This window comes from Canis lupus, chromosome 13 (assembly GCF_003254725.2).
Source record: "Canis lupus dingo isolate Sandy chromosome 13, ASM325472v2, whole genome shotgun sequence".
In the NCBI taxonomy this organism is placed as follows: domain Eukaryota; kingdom Metazoa; phylum Chordata; class Mammalia; order Carnivora; family Canidae; genus Canis; species Canis lupus.
The window spans coordinates 12,641,294-12,663,753 of NC_064255.1; the positions used below are offsets into that span (position 1 = coordinate 12,641,294).

Genomic DNA, 22,460 nt, shown 5'->3' on the forward strand with positions numbered 1-22,460 from the left:
AATTAACCTTCATTTCTCTCTCAGATGTCACACTTCATTTCAGGGATTAGTTATAAAATGTGAACAATACGTAAAATTTTAAATCATACAGATGCCAATAGATACACAGATGACACCGTTTCCTTAACACACATACCAACACAGCGAGGGGTCTTGTTATGATTGCTCCAAGTTCCATCTGATTGACATATGGCAGTGGTAAGTTCCTTAGATGATAATCTATATCCATCATTACAAAAATAGGTAACTCGGGTTCCTACCAAGTAGTCTGTTGTGAGTATTCCTCCATTTGTTGGAGCTTTAGGAATCCCACAGGAAATTGCTAGAATGAATACATGTACAAAATCATAGAAACAGAAAGATTCTTAATTTAGTAGATAAGTCTCTTAAATTGTAAAGCATGTAAAACTGTTTGGGATTTTATTAATTCCTCTGAAACAATTTCAGAATATCTCCCAGAAAAGCCTTCCCAAACCATAACTTTTTGAATAATTTATTTCAAACTCCTATTGAATGTGTTTTTAGATTGGTGAATTCATACATTATTAATGCTTTATTTCTGGGTTTTTTACTTGGTTTCTTGTCAGTTGTGTGTATTGTTATTAGCATTCATACAGGTTATATGAGAATGAAAATTGGGTAAATATAGTGTATCTATGGCTAATCTATAACTGGGCCACCACATAGGAAGTTTAGTCAATTAATTTGGCGGAGGATTATTAAAGACTGTAAAGGTGTTGGTAACTTATACTCATCAGAACTTTGGCCAGGAATACAATGCATAGATGCACAGATTTACTTTAACTAGAAGCTGGATACTGCTTTGTCTTTGGTCCAAACTCTATGTAGTTGGGCACCAGCCGTAGAATATCATGTGTATCAACATGTTTATTAAGTATAGGGCTTGCACATATTGTCTTAAAACCTAGGTTGAATCATTCTGCATGTCTTAGAAGAATCATTCATTGACATGTCTTAGAAGTCTTGGTTTTCATCTATACTAAATCTGATTTACGTGTAATTAGTTTTACCACAATGTGATAATTACAGTAAAAATTTTTATTTATTATATATTAGGCATTTTCACATCTAATAAATTCAAATGACTATACAGATACACTCTAAGATTGATTTTTTGCCATCTTTGCTCTACAAGTAACAATTTGTGTCTCCAAAAACAAACAACAAACATGCTTTCAATGAATATAGTTGGCAGCCAAACCCTGATTAAAATTAGATTATTTGTATCTTTTATATCATATTCAGATATATATAAATACTTATACACATGTCTGCACAAAAACTAGTGTATCTGAATGTGGGTATAGCTCCAGAACCTGCTGGAATTATGTAATATCTGATATATGTACTGTATTCCATAAAATCAAAAAATGTCTGAATTCTGAAATATCTAGTCTTCTAGGTTTCCTATAAAATGTTCTAGACTTATAACTACATTCTTCTTATATCAAAAGAAATAAAGAACAGAAAGGTGTGAGTTTGGTTTTAGTGTTTACAGACCTGTGTTCTAGTTACCTTTTATTTAAATCTAAAATTGTTTCTATTTTTTTTTTTAGAAAACCTACCATTTAGATGTTTGATTTTAATTAATCCATGTGAATTTCACTATGAAGTGAAATATCTTAGTGAAATCTATATGAAATTCACAAAATTGAATGGCAGACTCCTTACTGGTGAGCGTTTTGATCTTTTGTAATCTGATAACCTGCAAATTATGAACAGCAAAGCAGCAACATTGACTCAATAAATCATATAAGCAATCTCATATAATTATGTTATTATCCCTGCTATTTAATTATAGAGCCTCCAAAATCATGTTGCAAATGTAAATGGTTCCCTGATGTCTGTTCAAGCAATGTTGATATTTCCACTTAGGACTTTTGGGAATTTCAATTTGTAATAAATCATCTCCCTACTGAACCCCACTAAAGACTGTGTATTTACTGATTCAAAAAAATCAACTATATATTATTGGAGTAGTGTAGGTTGAACTTAGATCAAAGTATAAAAGAAATAAAATTTAAAAAGATTCCATATATGTAGTTAGTATAAAATGGCTATATTTTAGACCTAAGAAAATGGCAACATGCTCAAATGATAGGACAATTATGCCTGTGAGTAGATTACATCTTAACTTCTCAGCTATAGAAAGAAAACAAATCAAGTTTAAAAGAACCATCACCACTGAGTGATTGTCATAGAGGCTTTTCTACAGAGCTCTCAATAGCACAGATTAAAAGTGAGGCAGGGAATGCAAAGAAACTTTCTACATAACACTGTACAATACCCAACTGCATAGTGGGATGAGACTGGTCCAATCCCTGAAGGAGAGGTAATCAGTGATGTGTAGTTAAATAGATAAAACACCGACCCAAACTCAACTAGAAATAGCAGACTAAATTTTCTTTTACTGTGCTCACATTGTGTAACTGTTGCTCAAGTAAATATATGTTAGGATGTATAAGGAGACTGAGGAAATAAAGCTTAAAAATGAAGAATTTAAACAAACCTGGAACACAACAAAAATTTGCATTATGTGAATAGCTCTTTCCAATTACATTTAACCAGTTCATTGTAATTAGCTAGGCTTAAATACGGATAGGTCACATACAATAAAGGTTTTTATTAACTAATTAATCTTTTAAAATTGTTTCAATGATAATAAAAGATCAATTTTGGAAACGGCTCCTTGGGTCATAAATATATTATCATTTTACTATGCCGAAAATATTTTTTAACTGCATTTTGATTTAACTATTCTAATTATAGAACTATTTTAAATCGAGAACAATGAAAAAAATGACACCATATGTAAATATCTTATCATCCATCAAAAATCAATGAAATTATACAACTGACTATACAAAGCAGTTTCAAAATTTCATGAAGTTTAGGATATTTTTCATCTTGGGGATCCCTGGGTGGCTCAGCGGTTGAGTGTCTACCTTCCTTCCATTCAGGGTGTGTTCCTGGAGTCCCAGGTTGGAGTCCCACATCGGGCTCCCTGCATGGAGCCTGCTCCTCCCTTTGCTTGTGTCTCTGCTTCTCTCTCTCTGTGTGTCTTTCATGAATAAATAAACATTTTTTAAAAAAAGGATATTTTTTTATTTTGACCAATAGGCTATTATTTTTACTAAAGATTTCTTAAATATTATTTTATATATCATCTTATATATCTATGTACACATTACACAACTGAAATGTACTAGTTCAAAGTCAGATCATTTTAATATTTATTTAATATATATAGTTTAGAGGTTATTGTTTATATGTTTTTTTAATTCCCATGATTCTGAAATTATAAGATCAAAGATTCTTTTCCAAACCACTTCTGGAAAATACTAAGAATTTGTGAATACTATTCATTACTCGAAGAAAAGCAGATGTTTTGATAGTTTTCTAAAATCTATCTATTCAGCATGAAGTCAGCTTTTTCAATGTTGATAACCCACTAAGGTTATGAATTTTCACAGAATTCTAATAAGTGATTAATGAATGTTTCCTTCATCAACAAAATGAGGAAACAATAGTTCTTTCATTTCTCATTTATTTATACATGCCTGTGAGAGTTATCTTTTCATGAATTAAAATTACAGTTTAATAGGTAAAAGAGCCCATTTCAGATGTTTGGTAATTATCTATGCTTATTTTAACTTGCTGTTGTTCAATTTTAAATTTTAATTGATCTATTTTATATTTTATTTGTTTTATATAAATTCCTTCTGATAAATAGATTATAGGTAAGACCCATTATTTATAACTGAGAATATTCTGTATTTTTTAAAATGAGGGTTTTTTGCTGCTTAATACACCTCTACATGCTGGCAAGAATAAATAAAATATAAATTTAATTTAATATGGACAAAATAATGTGATATGCTAAATATTAAAAAAAATTTACAGTCCAATAACATTAGACTTCCTTGTTAACTTATGTTGCTCTTCTCTTCATGACTGCCAAGCTAAGAGATTAAACTACTTTTTAAAAACAAGATCTAGTTCAAAGATCTAAAATATGCCATTTGTTGAATAAGAAGCTTGTCATTCTATTTGCTGTAACAGGATACAAGGCTCAGAAAGTGCTTCAGCTGTTAACAAAACACAAATGAAAAGGAAAGACATATCTCTGTTAAGTTAGCTAAACAGTGAAGAAAAATGTAACATGGTGCCTGGCTACATTCTCCTCTTTTAAATTTGTTGCTCTGAGAACACATTTTTTGCATGCTCAGAAGGAGGTCAGTGACCCTGCCCGTTAATCCTCTCTTTCTCTCTGCAGACTCCACACTAATGCAATCTCCAGCTCTGGATCAATTATTTTCTGACAACAAAGTAATGGGAATGGTAGATGTGTGAGTTAAGGGTGTACAGGTGGGGGCTCCTGGGTGGCTCAGTCAGTTAAGTGTCAGACTCTTGCTTGTGGCTCAGGTCATGATTTTAGGGTTGTAATATTAAGCTCCACGTGGGGCTCTGTGCTGGGCTTAAACACCCCTTAAGATTCTCTCTCTCCCTCTGCCCCTCCCCACCCCACTTGCTCATGCATGATCTCTCTCTCTCAAAAATAATTAATAATAATAATAAATTTTAAAGTATGTACAGGTGTATGAGTGGTTAGAGTCAAGGCATTAATCACAACAAATGAAGAATAATAAAATAACATGTCTCACTATTCTCAAATTTATCATTCTGCATTTTTAAGTCTTATTTTCAAAAGGGGCATCTATGGTATGCTTCTGAATATTCATATTTTTAGAAGTTTCAATGACCAAAATGAAAAAGTTAAACGGGGTTTATCTTTTATTAATGTGTGTATCCATTTGGGGGATAGTATACTTCACCTTGACAAGCAGGGACCGGCGCATCCCATGCATGATACCCGTAGGGAGACTTTCTGCACACGGCACTGCTTTTCCCCACAAGTCGGAACCCTCGGTCACAGGCCCAGCGGACCACACTGTTCAGCTGTCCACCTGTCTGACTGATAATGTATCCATGAGGCGGAGATTCTGGTGTGCTACAGTAGAAAGCTTTTCAAAAGACAGAAGAATCACTGTATAATTAATGAATCAGAAATTCTTTATAATCCAGCGTTGTAAAAAACTACAAGTGAATACTAGTATTTAGAATAGGCTAATTGTGGGGACGTGTGGGTGGCTCAGAGGTTGAGCGTCTGCCTTTGGCTCAGGTCATCATTCCAGGGTCCTGGAATCGAGTCTCACATCAGGCTTTCCACAGGGAACCTCATCTCCCTCTGCCTATGTTTTTGCACCTCTCTGTTTATCATAAATAAATAAATAAATAAATAAATAAATAAATAAATAAAGCAAAAGTAAAATAGGCCAATTGCCACTCAGGTGAATTTTATGTCCTATGAACATCATACAATTTTCTATTCTCTTGGCAATCTGTTGACAAACTTTTGGGAGACAAAACTAACTCTGAGGGCAGCCCCGATGGCACAGAGGTTTGGCGCCCCCCTGCAGCCCGGGGTGTGATCCTGGAGACCGGGGTTCGAGTCCCAGTCCCGGCTCCCTGAATGGAGCCTGTTTCTCCCTCTGCCTATGTCTGTGCCTCTCGCTCTCTCCATGTCTCTCATGAATAAATAAATAAAATCTTTAAAAAAACAAACAAAACAAAACTAACTCTGAGCTTCTTATCATCACAGAAGTCTTCTGTATTAAAATATACATATTTTTTCCTTAACATCCCGGTGGTTCAAAAGCTCTACAAATACTTCAGTGAATTTTGGAGGCTGTACTCCTCATCATCAGAGGACCCAAATGCCACAATCTTGGTAGTAATATTTTAGAACATGTTGTTTACATGTAACTTTGAAGTGATTTCCAGACACCTAGATCATGTTAGGTCACACATTTTATTTTGGCTAATGTGTAAATAGATAGACCACCACACACACATTCCATAATCCTCTTTCCCAGTTTATTAAAGAGTTTCCATGCTGTCAAGAGTGCTTACATATGGTGATAAAAATGTCAATAAAATAAAACTTTCTTCATCTTCTGAAGTCTGAAATGTCAAAAGATAATGTCAAATGGCTTTTCATATATATGTACTTTTAAGACTATTCAGCCTGGCAGGATCCATTTGCCCTTTGAAACTTCAATGTATTCATCTGAGAAAAATAAGACTTTAGGGGTAACTAGTAAGAAAAAGATTGGGTTTGGAATGTGTATGTCATAACGTGTTATTTCTAAAGGGAAAATATACAATCTGTCAAGTTATTCTTGGGGTTAAAGTGGTGTTTTCAAAATTTATCATGAATATCAACATAAATAAAGGTTATGTCTATAATGTAGACAATTTATTCTTATAATTGGTTTAAATAATTTCCCTTTAAGTTATTATAATCATTAAAACTACAATTTAATGTGCTGACTTTTAAATTCCCTCTTTGGGCACAAATTTAATAAAAAAGACTTTTATACAGCTCATATGACAGAAACATAGATCCAAATATGAAAAAAAAAATTAATGACTGGGGCATATATTTGAATTTTTAAAAACATTTCTTCTTCGCATGACTAATAAAAGTTTTTTAAAAATTTCATACAAATCTATTGTAGGATAAAACTTGTATACATATTAGTAACATGATGTCAGTGACAAGTCAATTCTATGTAAAAGAGGAATTCTTAATAAATTAAAATCAAGCTATCATCTTGCAGTTTTAAAATCAAAGTAAATAGACAACAGGTGTTTTATTTGCATATGATATAAATGCAAATTTATATAAATTAGTAAATATGGAAGTTTATTTTAGGAACTAAAATTCAAAATGTATTGAACCCTATGCCTAGAATTGTTTGGCTAGAATTGTTTATAAAATATTTATAAAAGTAATTTTCAGCTGAACTGATTAGCAATGACCCATGGCTGGGGGAGACTTGGTCTGAGCACTGTATAGAAAGAGACACCTGATTAGTTCTGAAATATTCTTTTACAAGCACATACCCATGCCTCTGACATGATTTAGGAAAAGTAAAATTTAAAAAAAAAGGAATATAATCTTTGAACCTTGAAGAACTATTTATATACATTTATATATATATTCACTCAGTGAAAAGAAGTAATGACAAAACAATTCTTTTTCAAAACTAAAGGTTTTTAATGATGTCCGGTCATTTCCCTTTGGATATTAGACTTATTTATCAAGTATCATGAATAGATGGACACTAATAAAACAACGATTTTTACCATTGTATGTTTATCTTTTGTTTGACCTTATAAACAACTTATTAAGTAGGTCAGATACACACAATTGAGTGACAATGTTATTATTTGTTGGAATTCAAGGGAAACAAATCTATTGAAGAAAAAAACATTGAAGATACCAGTTTAACTAATAACCAACATATAGAAGTCATCAATACCTAAGTGATTTTAATCATTTCCAAAATCCCAAGAGAGATGTACAATTATCATGACAGTGGAGACACTGAGACAGAGTTTATATAAATTGTTCAAGAAACTTCAGTGGAGGAACTGATTTAGATTCATGTCTAATTGAACAGTATCTGTGTTTATGTTCTGTAGCCACAACCACAGTGAGGATGTAGGTAGGATGTGTACTGAAGTTGGAAGTATCACATACCTATATATCTTATCCGGAAGCCTTTTTTGTTATTACCATGATCTGCTGACCACTGGAGAAATACTTCATGACCATTGCTTGTTATATTAAAAGCAGATGAATAATCGCCGCTGAGGGAAATAAGCACTGGACTTTGAATATTTGGTCCTTTGAAAAGAAAATTATACAGATTAGGCATAACTGAATAATTATGTTCCAATTTATCTTTAATATTTTATAAATTTAGAATAGTATTGTACATAGTGACATTGCCCCAAAACCAATTTATTTCATCAACAGTAACTTAAAACACAGTATCTTTGTTTTAAACAATTAATTCCACAGCTGAGGTATCTACAATTTGTAAAATAATGTGCAAACCACAGTTTTCACATGGTATGTAGAGAAACAGGATGTGGATACTTCTAAAAATAACTATAAGAGAAAATAAAATCATATAAGCAGTTGTTTACACTGAAGGTCTGCATGTATAACTAGAGTATCTGAACTGAATTTATGAATATGCATAAAAATAAACCATGGTTACCATCATACACCTGAAGAACATCAAATTCCTTTTCTGTCTGGAAGAATTCTACAAACATGCTGATATTATATCCTTTTTCTACTGAAATGCTCCAGGCACACATTTGAAGATTTGGGTAACTGTCAGGATATCCAGGGCTTAATATGACTCCTGTAGAATCTAGCCGTAATTCATTGGCAGGGCAGAGCACTATCAAAGAAAGATATCATTAAATAATGCCAGTGTTTTAGACCTAAGTGAAAACTGCATTTCAAACACCTGGTACTCTGCTTTCAGGTTTAATAAGTATAAGGGAGACAATACCTTGAATTATGTGTTAGAAGAGATAATTTGTATTAAGCTTGCAGTTCAGAAAATGGAGGAATGACCCAAAAATTATGGTACTGATTTCCTTTTTTTTTAATTATATGGTAGATGCATTACTTTTCTGTATAATAAATACATAGCTAATTAAAAGCTAAGACATTTATCTCCTTCAATTTCTTTATACTCTTTCCCTACTTTTCCTTTCTAGTTATGTCCTCTCTCCCTGCCTCTCCTGTGTATGTCTTTTTCTGTCCTTTTCCTTCCTTATTTATTTATTTATTTATTTATTTATTTATTTATTTATTTATTTATTTATTTTTTACTCACTCTTTTCTCTCCTCAAACTTTAACTCACTCAGGTATGTAGGGCCAGACAAGAAACTGTACTTCTTAAGAGTATTCATTCCAGGCAAGGCTACTCCTCATCTCAGAAATGTGGGCAAGCCATTGAAGATTTAACACAATTTTAGGTTACCGATTATCATTCAGTTCTTTGTGCAAATGAGCTAGGCTTGGAAACACCAAATATAGTTGCTGGAATATAGATGACTAGATGAGAGATTTATATATTCATCATTTCCTAGATGGAAGGACAATGAAATATTTTGAGTTATAAAGTCTCCATGTAGTATAAGGATGGAAAAGAATAAGTAAACTGTAGATTATGGCAACATATAATTGCTCTTTGATGAAGTTAACAATTTGAAAATAAATAATTCAAAAATTATAGCCACTGTAACCAATATTGATATTTGGAAATTGACTATAGAATATAGCATAGTTAAATATAGAAAAAAAGCAGCACAAAATATAGAATATAGTAAAGCTAAAACATATTAGAGTTGTTTTCTTTTTAAATTTTTGGGCTTTTACTTCTGTTTCTTGAACTTCAATATGAAATATTTGCTTCTTGGATATGATTTGATGATTTTTCAAAAATAAATAAGTAAATGGTAGCAGGTCATTCTTAGTCTAAAAAGAGAAACTTAACCATTGTTTTTCACAAAATGACAAACTAATAAATAAAAAAATTACCTTGATAGCTGGAAATAGAATGGAAAATTTGAGTCACATAAGAAGAACAATCATGAATATATAGCTATGGAATAGTGAAATGATAGACATCTATAACCATATGAGAAATTGAAGTTAAGTTTTAAGGAAGAGTTTACTTAGTGTGTGCCCAGCTATTTAATATTTCTGGAATGCTTAGCTAAGTATCTTTTTGGGTGACTAAGCTCATTACTTTATCACTAAAACCATTTAGCAACTCCATAATTTGACACAGCCTTCCAAGTTCAGTCCTTGCCTCCTCCCCAACTCTGTTTCCTGCTGCCCGTCCACTGAAATGAAATGCTCTGAACATATTGAGGAACTACTTACAGCTTTATGAACTCTGTACATTCCTTTGTGCTTCTGTTTCAAACATCCTTCTTTCATCTGCTGCATTTGAAATGTTAGTGCATTTTAATGCTAGATGAAGTGTCTTGTCTTTTGTGAAATATTGCCTGAACCTCTCCTTCATCAACCTGAGCAGAATTGTTGATTTCTTTCGTGGTGTCTCCGTAATGGATGCTTCTATTATTGCAGTTAGCAATTTTGTGGATATTTCCTTATTTTTTTTTTTGGTCTCCCTTTCTAGGCTTTGGTTATTGAAAAGCAAATGCCATGTGTTATTTAAGGTGTTGGAACTGATATTCCTTTTTTTTTTTTTTTTTTTGGACCCGATATTCCAAACTGAGCAAAATATTCTGTATTACTTTTGAAAAATTGATATGATTCAATATGATATACTATAAATACACAAGCTATTTTCCTACTATCCGATACATATCAAGAAGTCCAATAACTATGAAGAATAAGAGAAATATTTATTGTGACTACATGTTAAGACACTGTGAAGCACCTTTTGTGCATTATGTCGCTTGTCACAACTTTAGAAAGTGTGTACAATTTTTACCCCCATTATACATATGAGGGAATTGATGCTCAGAAAGTATAAAATGCACAAAGTATCACAGGTTCAGCTGCATGAGCCCCACAATTTTAACCATCAAATATACCACCCATTTTACTCCATTTATATCAAACTCTTTAAAGAACAACACATTTAGAATTGCTTCTCATATTTTAAGCATGATACAGAAAACTAAAAGGATAAAGAGAAGAATAACAAAATTGATGCAGCCCCTTTTAGGAAAAGTGAAATAATAGTAAATAATTTAAAATGGACTAATTAATTCTGACAGATCCAAAAAGAATGACTATTTTATCAAGCTTGTGAATTAAAGAAAAAAAATGTCAAGTCAGAGTTTTGGCTTAGAGTGCCTGGTCAATTAATTTATATAGAAACACTGTAAGCTAATTCTAGGGATGATTTATTACTTTTTAGCTTGTATACAAGTGCCATTATGAGATAAAATTAGTTTTTTTTTTTTTTTTGTATTCTCCATACTACATAAATAGGAAGAGATGCTATTATTTATCTATAGGAAAATCTGACTTTAGAAACAAAATATTGAAAATCTGAGAGATGAGAGATTATTTAATGGTTTAGTTATCTGGATTGTTTTAAATTAGAAATTTATTAAATTGGGATCCAGATACCAAAAAAAATTAAGTGTTGCCCTCCAAGAGCTCACAATGTATTTATATATTGGAATCAAAGAAGTCCAAACATGTAACAGGTTGTTCACACATCCCTGTGTCTGCCTAAGTTATTTTTCCACGTAAAATTTCCCAAAAGGCTAAAATTCTATCCTCCACTTTCACATGTCTAGATGTCTGAATATGTATCCTACATAATCCTAAGTGGCTAAAAGGTAAAGAGGAAATTGAATGAATGACATTTAAATATAAGGATTACAGATGATAGACCTCAGAAAATCCAAACAACCTCATGATGTTCTTTTTTTTTTTTTTTTTTTTAATTTTTTATTCATTTATGATAGTCACAGAGAGAGAGAGAGAGAGAGAGAGAGAGAGAGAGAGAGAGAAGCAGGCTCCATGCACCGGGAGCCTGATGTGGGATTCGATCCCGGATCTCCAGGATCGTGCCCTGGGCCAAAGGCAGGCGCCAAACCGCTGCGCCACCCAGGGATCCCTCTCGTGATGTTCTAAAGTTATTGACTTTAGAGCAAGGAAAATTTTCATATTGGTATTGTTTTTTTTTACTTCCAAACATGTCTTTCTGTAAAGCCCCTTGTGAAAATCCTTCCATTTTATTGTAAGGATTCCAATGAGGTAGAAAACTAAATGTTAATTCCTACTTATATCATTTTTGGAATAATAAACAATATTTTTATTTTATGTTTATTTTAACAGCTAAGGTACAGCACAGGAAACAGATTCCCATTTCTCATGAATAAATTCCAATGAAGGACATTACCCAAGAATATTTGGGGAGGGAATATCAACTTCAATTCAATTTTATTCAAACTAATCAGTATTTATAAGTAGTAAAGATGTGGTAGTCACTGTCTGGGCCCAAGTGAATAATACAAATTAACAACACATGATCTGAACATCAAAACTCTAGTTTTGGTCCATGAGGGTCTTGCTTTGTAATCCCATGGTGAATTCCTTGAAGTCTATACTTTTCTTTTTCACTTCTTTGTCTTTGTATATTCATCTGTCATTTGTACCATTTGTCTATCTTTGTTCTATCAAAGTCTCACTTACCATATGGAACCAAGACTCAGGGAGCAATGCTTCTGTCAAGCTTTGCCTGCCCCACAAACAGCTAAACATGACATGATTTGATAGCCCCCTGGACTGTTTCCTAAACACTCTATTGCTACCACCTGTATGGCTGTCATATTCCATAAGTCATATTACCTTCATAGTAGGGTCATTTATAGCTTGTTTTTTGTTTGTTTGTTTGTTTTTTACTCAAACCTTCATACTTAACAGGTGCTCCATTAAAGTTTAATGAATTTATGGATTAGAACAAAAATTATTTCAAGTAAAGGCAATCAACAGTGGAGCTTTTATTTAAAGGTGATTTCTCTTATTTTCCATCTCCATTTCCACCCTCACAGCAAAGTTAATTTAAATACATTGAACTGACTTTGGGGTAAACTAAAAAAAAAAAGTAAACATTGGAAGAAAAAATAATTTTTAAAGTTAAATCCAAGAAATAATGTAATAAAAGATACCACATGAGTTGTATGACCTTTAACATTATGGCCAGTTAAATATTTAATATTTGTGTAAAACACTTTTCTCAATTTTGCCAGTATTAAATCAAACATAAAACAAATACTTGAAGATAAATAATCATAAGAATTGGTACCTTAAAAAAAAAAAAAAAGAATTGGTACCTTGACAAACTGGAGGTGCTCCATCCATCTGGAGTCGTTCTCCTAATCTGCATGTCAGAATTGCATTGCCGACCAAAGTAAATCCTGGAAGACACTGATACCTAATAATGTCACCTATTAAAAAAAAGAAAAGAAAAAGACAGAAAGGAGCTTCAGATAGCCAACAAGGTAATGGTAAAAATGAACAGATGTTTCAATTGTAAAATCTGTAAATATTATAGAACATTTTTTTTCTTTCAGTGATTTTTCAATCAGTATAAAATTCTATTAGTTGTCAGCAGGAATAATATTCAAAATACTGAAATATAGCCACCTCATAGACACTGACCAATCAGAACTGAAGCCAAAAGTAAGTTAGATCTAGTGTGCACCAGTTATATATAAGCAATAGTAATAAGGAAACAATCTAGTTGGTATAATAAAGGTATTCATTAAAAATATATCAAGCAGTTAAAAGGATTCAAAGTTATTGATTTTATATTAAAATTAAATTTACAGTAGGCATTAATATTTTCTAAGTTTCTCAGCCAAAATTAATATCATAATGATAAGAGTTTATGATGGCAACATTCTTTTGTTACACCACTTTTCAAAATGTGAGACATTATTGAATTTCTACCCTAGTTTCAAAAGGACTTTATTATCAAATTGAGCATAATCCACCATTTGTTTTCAAGGATGTGCGAATAAAGCATATCTTCTAGTACACTGTATATATTCTACATTGTATGTTGTAGGCTGAAGCATGAATTCAAATAACATTAGTGTTGTCAGAAGGCAACAAAGTAAGAATTTGGAAGAAACTGCCATACAGTTATATGGTTCAAATTCCCATACTGGTTTTCCAGTTGGAATCATCTTAGAGATACAGCATTCTTGCTTTTGCCTATACATCCTTTTGATCTTTTCACTGCTGTCCATTCTTAAAAACTCCAAACAACTCCCAACAATCCAGAGAAAGAGGGTCTAAGGTAGGTTGCTACTATCTTTTTATTCCTTTTTAAGCAAATATCTCTATTGAGTTTACTTTAAAAAAAAAGAATATATTAGACTTTACCTATTTCAAATTCATCATCTTCTGTCAAAATTTCAGCATTGGGCACAGGTGGTGGAGGTTGGCATACTCTTAGTTGATAAGCTATAAAAATAGACAATGTTTATTCCTTTTCTGAGAAGCTGTATATGTACATTCACATATGTGAAAAAATCAAAATTATGCAAGGGTTATTTGTGAGAATAAAAATAAGTGGTATAATTTATTGTTTCAATTATTTATTTTTAAAATATATTATAATATTGAGGAAAAATAAGTTATTCCTTAGATGCCAAAGTATTTTCCCATGGTAAGAATGCTTACCTGTATCCTTATTTCTTCCCTCATTCTATTCCTTTTTGTTACATTGCTTCATAACACCTATTATTATTCTTTTGGCATGATCACAATTTGGAATTATATATTCTATTTGTTATATGCTCAATGCCTATCTCCCCAAGGTTCATCACAGAATCCCCTGCACCTAGCAAAGTGCCTGGCATATAGTTATAATTGCAAATAGGTACTCAATGCTTACTCTATTCCAGGAAATACTATAAATACTTATAACTCTCTTAGTCCTCAAAAATGTTATTTGTTTTATTAATTTATGATTAGGTCTATAATTATGCCCATTTTATAAAAGAGAAAACTGTTAAAGAGAAATAAAGAATTTGTCTAAATAACACAGCTATAATGTGACAGAACTGAGATTTGAACCCAGGAGTCTGACTTCAGAGCTTTCTCACACCATACTATATTAACATATTCATGAAATACTTATTTGTTAAATTTCATGCTTCTAATAATCCATATCACTTGAATAGGTCATCCCCATTAGATGAGAAATATTCCTATTTGGCAAAATTTAAAGGCCATCAAAAATTAAAAAAACCCTTTATGAATGTGAGCATCATGACTACTAGACTCATCTGACATGTATATCACAATCATTTGTTTGATTCAAGTCTTATATTTACTAAGACTTTTTAAGAACATAATATAGTCCTGTTCAGTCAAGAAACACACTTGAATTCTATTATAACATTTGAAGAAAAATGTGTTTTATATGCCTAATTTTATTACTTAAATTTAGGAGTTAAATTATGTATCTCAATGAGCAGATAAAGCAGTTGAGGCTTAAAAGACATAGTAACTTGTCTGAGCTCACACAAACTAGTTCAGAGTTGAGCCAGGATTCCAGCCTCTGTCCTCTAACCCCAAAACCTATACCTTCAGTATCGTCCCTATCATGGGAAAAATATGAGAGTACTGAGCAACATCAACTAGGCCACTTAGAGAAGACTCCTATAAAAGGAGATGGATAAAATATATTTTAAAGAGCGAGTAAAATTTGTCCAGTTCTGAAGGGTAATCATGGACATAAGAGCATTTCAGATGGAGGAGAAAATATGACCAAAAAGTTAGGCCCTGGTTCATCATCATGTAACAAAAAGCCATTTACAAGAGGTTGATTGGCTAATACACCTTCAGGGAACTCAAAACAGATAATACACAAAAAAAGTTTTTCAAAATATAGCTGAAAAGAGATGAAGCAAGGAAAATTTTTGTTTCGATTTCCTGCTATAAATTGTTGCCTGCCTCTTCAAACATCTTCTTTCCAGTACTTCAACCTGTTTATAAAAGCACTTGATGATAATTTGCAAGTAAAACACTGCTCTACACAGAATGGTTACCACTAAAGAAAAGACTCACTAGAAAAGAAGCCTAGGACGGAAAAGTGTAACTCAAATTTTTGAGAAAAAGTTTAGTTAGTTTAGAGTAACAATAGGAATTTTGAAAAGCATTTTCCTGAACTTAGACCTTGAAGGGGGTACTATTATCAACGTAAAAGGTAATTGTAATAAATATTGCAGAGGTATGAGAAAGGTAATAGGAAGATACAGAGAACCTGCCATTGGGAAATCCTTAGGAGACTTATGCTTCAGAGGATAACATTTTAATTAATCTTGATGTAGAACAGAGATCAAAAGTTAGTGAAATGTAGAGATGCCACATATGTATCATTTCACTTTTGTTTGCTTGTAAATTTATTTTTGATCATCATGCTAATAACAGACTAATTTATTATTTTAAAGAAAAATAACATATTTATATCAACAAGGAACCCATGACTATCACCATCTGTAGAACATGCTCAGAATGACCTACATAAGTCAGTTGCAGAGTTTAAAAGACTAGGGCTTGCAAATTATTAGTAATGAGGGATATGATATTCAGAAATATTATGCTATTTTCCCAAGACCACATGGGTGCAGTGAGCTAAATTTTGTCCTATTCTCTGCTCTTTACCTTCACCTACAGTTTTGTAAACTGTGTCCTTGGAACTGTGGAACTGGGGGGATCACCTCGGGGTCATGGAAGGTCTGAGGAGGTATAATGTCCCTGTCTCTCACCTCTACCTCATAAGAGCAATTCTCTGTTCATCAATTTTATAGATTTGGATTCTTTTTTTTTTTTTTTTTTTAAGATTTTTTGTTGTTGTTTATTCATGGTAGACACAGAGAGAGAGAGGCAGAGACACAGGCAGAGGGAGAAGCAGACTCCATGCAGGGAGCCCGATGTGGGACTCGATCCTGGGTCTCCAGGATCACGTCCCGGGCCAAAGGCAGGCACTAAACCGCTGAGTCTCCCAGGGATCCCCATAGATTTGGATTCTGAATAAATTTCTCTTTGAATAAATTTTCTGCAATCTCCACCTAAGTAATTTCCTTGATTCTTTTGACTTCAAGTCTGATTTGTGTTATAATTCCCAACTTTATATGCCCTGGATAAGCACCTCTTCTGGATAAAAAATAAATATTTACTAAATAACATATAAAAAACTGGTTTCCTCTCGGAGGGAATAAGTCTCCAAACAGTCTTCCCTAGGGTAGCTCTCCACTGTAAAATTGCAAATAGGCATTAAAATAGAAGGAATCATGGGTCAGAGTGCTAGAAAATAAGATCTAAACAGGCTCCAAGATGCTTTCCACAGTTGAACTATGTAATTCTGACTATAATATGAAGGAAAAAAAAATACTGAAAGAAACTGCTTTGCATTTGTTTTTCTTTCGACTCTCAAAGACAAAGTACTACAGAAAATTAAATCATAGCTTTCAACAATTGTTTTCTTTAAAAATATATATTTTATTTATTTATTCATGAGATATACAGAGAGAGAAGCAGAAGCATAGGCAGAGGGAGAGGCAGGCTCCCTTTGGGAAGCCAGATGTGGGACTCGATCCCAGGACCCTCGGATCATGACCTGAGACAAAGACAGACACTCAACCACTGAGCCACCCAGGTGCCCCATCAACAATTCTGTTTTCAATCTTCATCCATTTCTACTGATTTGTTAGCTAAAATAAATCTAAAATTTGCCCAGTATCTTTCCATTCTTTCAGCCAACATCTCAGTGGAGAGCCCTGTCATTTAATACTCATTGTATGAGTTAAAATCTATGTCTTTTTTAGAACCTTAGAATTTTATTTGGAAATAAGATTGTTACAGATGTAACAAGTTAATCTGAGATCATATTGAATTAAGGTAGGCCCTTAAACACTATGACTGCTGTCCTTATAAAAAGAGAAAAGACAGATATAGACACACAGCAAAGACATGCGACAAGGACAGAGACTGGAATGCCAAAGATTTCTGGCTACCACCATTAGCTAGGATGAGGCAAGAGAGGATCCTCATCTACAGCCTTCAGGGACAGATGGCCCTATCAATACACTGATTTCATCCTTCTTTTTTTTAATATTTTATTTATTTATTCATGATAGACACACACACAGAGAGAGAGAGAGAGAGAGAGAGAGGCAGAGACACAGGCAGAGGGAGAAGCAGGCTCCACGCAGGGAGCCCGAGCAGGACTCGATCCCAGGACTCCAGGATCATGCCCTGGGCTGAAGGCAGTGCTAAACCGCTGAGCCACCTGGCCTGCCCTGTTTTCATCCTTCTACTCTCTAGAACTGTAAGAGAAAAAAAATTCCATTTACTTAAGACATCCAGTTTGTGGTACCTTGTTCTAGCAGCCCTAGGAAACAAATACACCGGTATTGTTAAATCTGGATGTTTCTTGTCTTCTGTGTCTTTCTAGTGCAATCCTTCCTACACACAAAGGAGGTGATGGAAGGGAGGTAACACAATACTTTTTTGGAATCCACTCTGTGCAAAGAACTCTGCAAGTTACTTTACATAAGTTACTTCATTTAACCCCTAAATTACTACATCAAATATGTGTAAATACCATGTTGCTACAAGGGATCTAAATTTCAGAATGGGTGAATTATTTGCCCAGTTCATGAGCCGGAATTTGAATCATATGCTTGAAAATTTAAGCCATATTTTCTCCCACATTTACAGACAAATCAACCTGGACTGGAGAATTATTTTGGTACTTCCATTTCCCTAGTATCAATATATAAGTTATCATGATTTTACAGACCAAATTTATAATCTTAGCTGAACTTTGTCAAGTCCCTTATATTTACTATTTACTCCCTTATTATGCACTGTCATTTTTGACAACCTTGCCAGACTAGAAATTGGCACCATAATACTTAGCACTGAGTGTTCTACTGTCTCAAATTATTCCACCTTTATTCATTAATATAGACGGGTTCCATGTTTAGCTTTGTGGGACCATTTGGTATTTACATTTCCAAAAGAACTATTAGATATTTCATTTTGTTGTTTATTTAACACATATTATTATTTTTTTAACACATATTATTAAGGACCTAGTGTGTATCAGAAACCATATAATATGCGCTGGGAATGTGATCGTGAACAAAGCAGACACAATCCTGCCCTTATAGACACTGTCAGTGAGAAAGATATTAAACATGCTACCTTATTGAGTAGAAATTAGCTAGTTGAAATAAGGCATGTGGGTGTGTGTGCATGCATATACGCAAACGTATATGTGTTGGGGAGAGGGATGACACATAGAAAAATAATCCAGGCAGAGGAATCAGCAAATGTGAACCAGCAAAAAGGAAGAAGCCCGGGTTTAGGGGGTTGGGGGATGGGGGAGGAGGGAGGGTTTGGTGAGAGAGCCCTGGACAAAATGAGAAGGGATAAGAAAGACTGGTAAATTTTGACTAAATCCCCCAAGAGGCAATGGTCATGCTCAGAGTTTGTTTATTGTAACCTGAGGAAAATGAAAAGCCTATGAAGAGTTTTACATCTGGGAGGAATGTGATCAAATTTTTCCTTTAAAAAAATAACTGTGTCTACAGTAGGAAAAATAAACGCAATTGGAAGGGGACAAAGGTGGATATCCAGAGACTCCTAAAGAGTCTATATTACAGCGGGTGTTAAATAAACAATTGTTGATTGGATCTAAAAAAACTCACTAGTGTTCTCAAATGACTTGACATTAAATTAAAAGTCTTGATTATGTTCTCCAAGGGCCTCTAACTTTGTTTAATTAACTTCAGCCCCATCTATTAACCAGTTTACAATTTTAGCTGCAAATGTAGAGACTTCCTCCCCTTCACCTAAAACTCAAGTACCCATGATTTGTTATATCACCTATGATGTCATTCTAACCTCATAAAAAAAAAAAAAAAACATTAAACCACATCTCTACACTTTCTCATAATAAACTTTGAAAAATCAAACCTGTCTACAACCTAACCTTTACTGTAGTCTCTTCTATTCCCTGATCAACATAGTTCTCAAATGGTTGACAGTGTAATATTTGATGACATGTCTAAAATGGTGTTCTATAGAATTTTATTTTTATCTATCTTGCTTTCTTGAAACCTATCTTCCTGTCTCTTTAATAACTTTGTCCTCAGATGACTAAAATAGAGACATCATCACTGGTCATGTTAGCTAGATTTAACCTCTTGCAGTTACTCTGCTTCACATCTGTTTGCCCTCTGGCAATTTTCACAAGGTATAAGAACTGTTTATTGCTCATTGTCTTACACTAGAATATAAACTGTGTGAGAACAGGAACTCTTGATTACCTTATTAATAGCTACCTCCTCAGGTCATAATGCAATATCTGACATTGCAGTATTCAATAAATACTTACTAAGTGATTGAATGATACAACAATGAAAGAATGAATAATGAATGAGCAAAAATGTATATATTAAATCCTTACTGTACCGAGTATGGACTCAATCCAGACTCTCTGAATTTAAATCCTGCTTCTAATGCTGAAATCTTGAGCAAGTTACTGAACCTTGACCTCACATTTCCTCATTTGTAAATAGTAATGATAATAGGAATAACTTTATGCTAACTTAAAGGGTGGTTACCAGGATCAAATATTTATACATGCAAAGAACTTGAAGCAAGTGCCTAGCACATAGGAACTATTCTATAAGGGTAAGCTCTTGTATTAAATTGGGAGTTCAATTCCTTCCACCTATTTGGTGTTCACAGATGAATAAGAACATTTGGTAAAATATATTTTGTTTTTTTCTAAGTTTCACTTTTAGTTTCTGAAAAAAAATTGATTTGGCAATTACTGAAATAATTATGAGCAGTTTAGGCATATTATCTTGGTCTCTAGGAGCAGAGGATAATAAGGCAATAGTTTGAGGTGTGATGCATCAGGTGTGATGTAACTGGGGAATTTAACAGTGCAGCTCTGATTTTTCTGAAGATGTTTCTATCAAACCAACCAACACCCCTGGAAAAAAAAAATTCTCAATTTGTGTTGGTGAGTAAATAGTGTCCACAAGACAGCCTGATCTAGTTTTTGTTCTGGAAGCAGACTGCCTGTGTTCTAACCTTGGCCCTGCTACTTGTTAGTTCTACGACCTTAGGTAAACTGCTCAAACTCTGTGCTTCAGTTTTCTCTACTGCAAAATAAACATAAAGCTAAGATTGAGTTAATATATCATAAAGTGCTTAGAATTGTGCCAGACACGTTTTATCATTTCAAAGGGAGAGTGCATTCTCTATTTGGCAAAGGTTAACATGAGCATGGCTGCTTTGAATATGGTTGTGACCTAAACACATATAATCTCAATCTAACATGACTTTATTCATAACCCTGATGTCATTCAAAGAGCTGGTACCCACATGATTTCCCAGGACACATCAAATTATTCACTTTATGTCTAATGTGATTTACTGGATATTTGAAAATGCTAAGATTTTTTATTTGTTTCACACTGATGTACATTACACTGTAATAGAAAGTTCTAAGCTTTAGCAACTCAGTCTTTAATCATGTATATTGTTGTACATGTTTTGGTCTTAAAACTGCTAGTATAGTGCTCTGGAAATCATATTCAATAAATATTAACTAATAACTAATTGAATAAAAGTGATACACATCCTCTATAATGTGTAAAATACCCAATATTGCATGGTTTGGTCCCATTCTTTTTAGAAGAATCATTTTAATCGATGTGCCATTCAGTGTATAACCACCATTTACTATTTAAGAGTTATAAGAAGGCATCATATTCTATGTCAGTATCCAGTATCTTTTTTTTTTTTTTTCATGTAGGTTCCACACCCAGTATGGATCCCAAAGCAGAGCTTCAACTTATACTCTGAGATCAAGAGTCAGATGGTTAACCAACTGAGCCACCCAGGCACTCCTGTATGTCAGTATCTTTTGAGGATGACTACTGCTTAAATAGTGCCATGTTTTAGTTCAAATGTGTACAGATGTCTGGTTCCCGGTCCAATAAATTTTCTTCTTGAAATTGCTTTAGAGTTTAATTCTGGCAATATTTTCCAGTTATTTTTAATTTCTTCTTTTCTTTGCAATGAAACATCCAATCCAATTCCAGAAAAGAATGCTGCATTTATCTACTTCAGTTCAACTGGGCTATTAAAGGCTTCTTCAAAAAAGACAACACAGAACACTGGCAAATTGCCATTCCTTCTCTAAACCAAAAAAACTCAAGTGCACAACCTTTCTGCCAAGTACCAACGCAGTTTCTCTGACACAGGAAAAAAATAATTTTTTATGTTCCTCTATAAATTCTAAGTTCTCTACAACCACTGGTGGTGACTCAGATTAAGTCAAGCATTGTAATTTCATGATTTGGGAAAGATTTGGAAGAGGAAGAGCATTGATGATTACCTGTCTAGCATGTAATTTTGTCAATGTTATTTCAAAAGTTATGTAAAGTAAGTTTAAGGAGGTCCACTTGAAAGAAAAGTTAAGAGTGTTTAAAATAAAAGCTCCCTGAGTTCCAATTAAGAGAGAAAAATAATACACACTTTTTTTTTCCCATTTTGGAGAAAATCTGCTGGCGAGTTGATATGAACCATATAGGTAAATTTCAGCAGTGCTGAAATTACTTACAAATGTCACTTTTGCTCCATTAATATTTTACAGTTTCTTTCTCTGCCTATATAAGGGAGAATTTTAGAAATTAAGAGCAAATGACTCATCCCTGGATTTAGAGTTGAGACTGAGGTAGTCCCCGTGATGAGAAAAAGATCAAGAAGTCACTCTTGATTTCCTTAGAGATGTAATATCAGAAATATAGTAAACGAAATGATGAGGAAAACTCCTGAATTATCCATTAAAAAGTTTCAATATCTGCCGCATGAATTCACTTCCTGATATTCAGATAGCTCTTTGAAAGCATATTGCTTTAGTACTGAGCTCAGGGCACCTGGGTGGCTCAGTGGTTGAGTGTCTGC

The 22,460-nt window shown here is 33.4% G+C and overlaps 1 protein-coding gene across 1 annotated transcript in view; it reads right to left on the reverse strand.

The window, feature by feature from the left end:
- CSMD3 (CUB and Sushi multiple domains 3) overlaps positions 1–22,460 on the reverse strand; it is a 1,170,241-nt gene that overhangs the window by 75,180 nt on the left and 1,072,601 nt on the right. Inside the window, exons 46-51 of the mRNA XM_049093360.1 lie at positions 13,842–13,922; positions 12,785–12,898; positions 8,157–8,345; positions 7,631–7,777; positions 4,857–5,045; positions 137–322 (exon numbers count right to left, since the gene is read on the reverse strand). Coding sequence (XP_048949317.1) covers positions 137–322; positions 4,857–5,045; positions 7,631–7,777; positions 8,157–8,345; positions 12,785–12,898; positions 13,842–13,922 — 906 coding nt within the window. The remainder of the gene's footprint in view (positions 1–136; positions 323–4,856; positions 5,046–7,630; positions 7,778–8,156; positions 8,346–12,784; positions 12,899–13,841; positions 13,923–22,460) is intronic.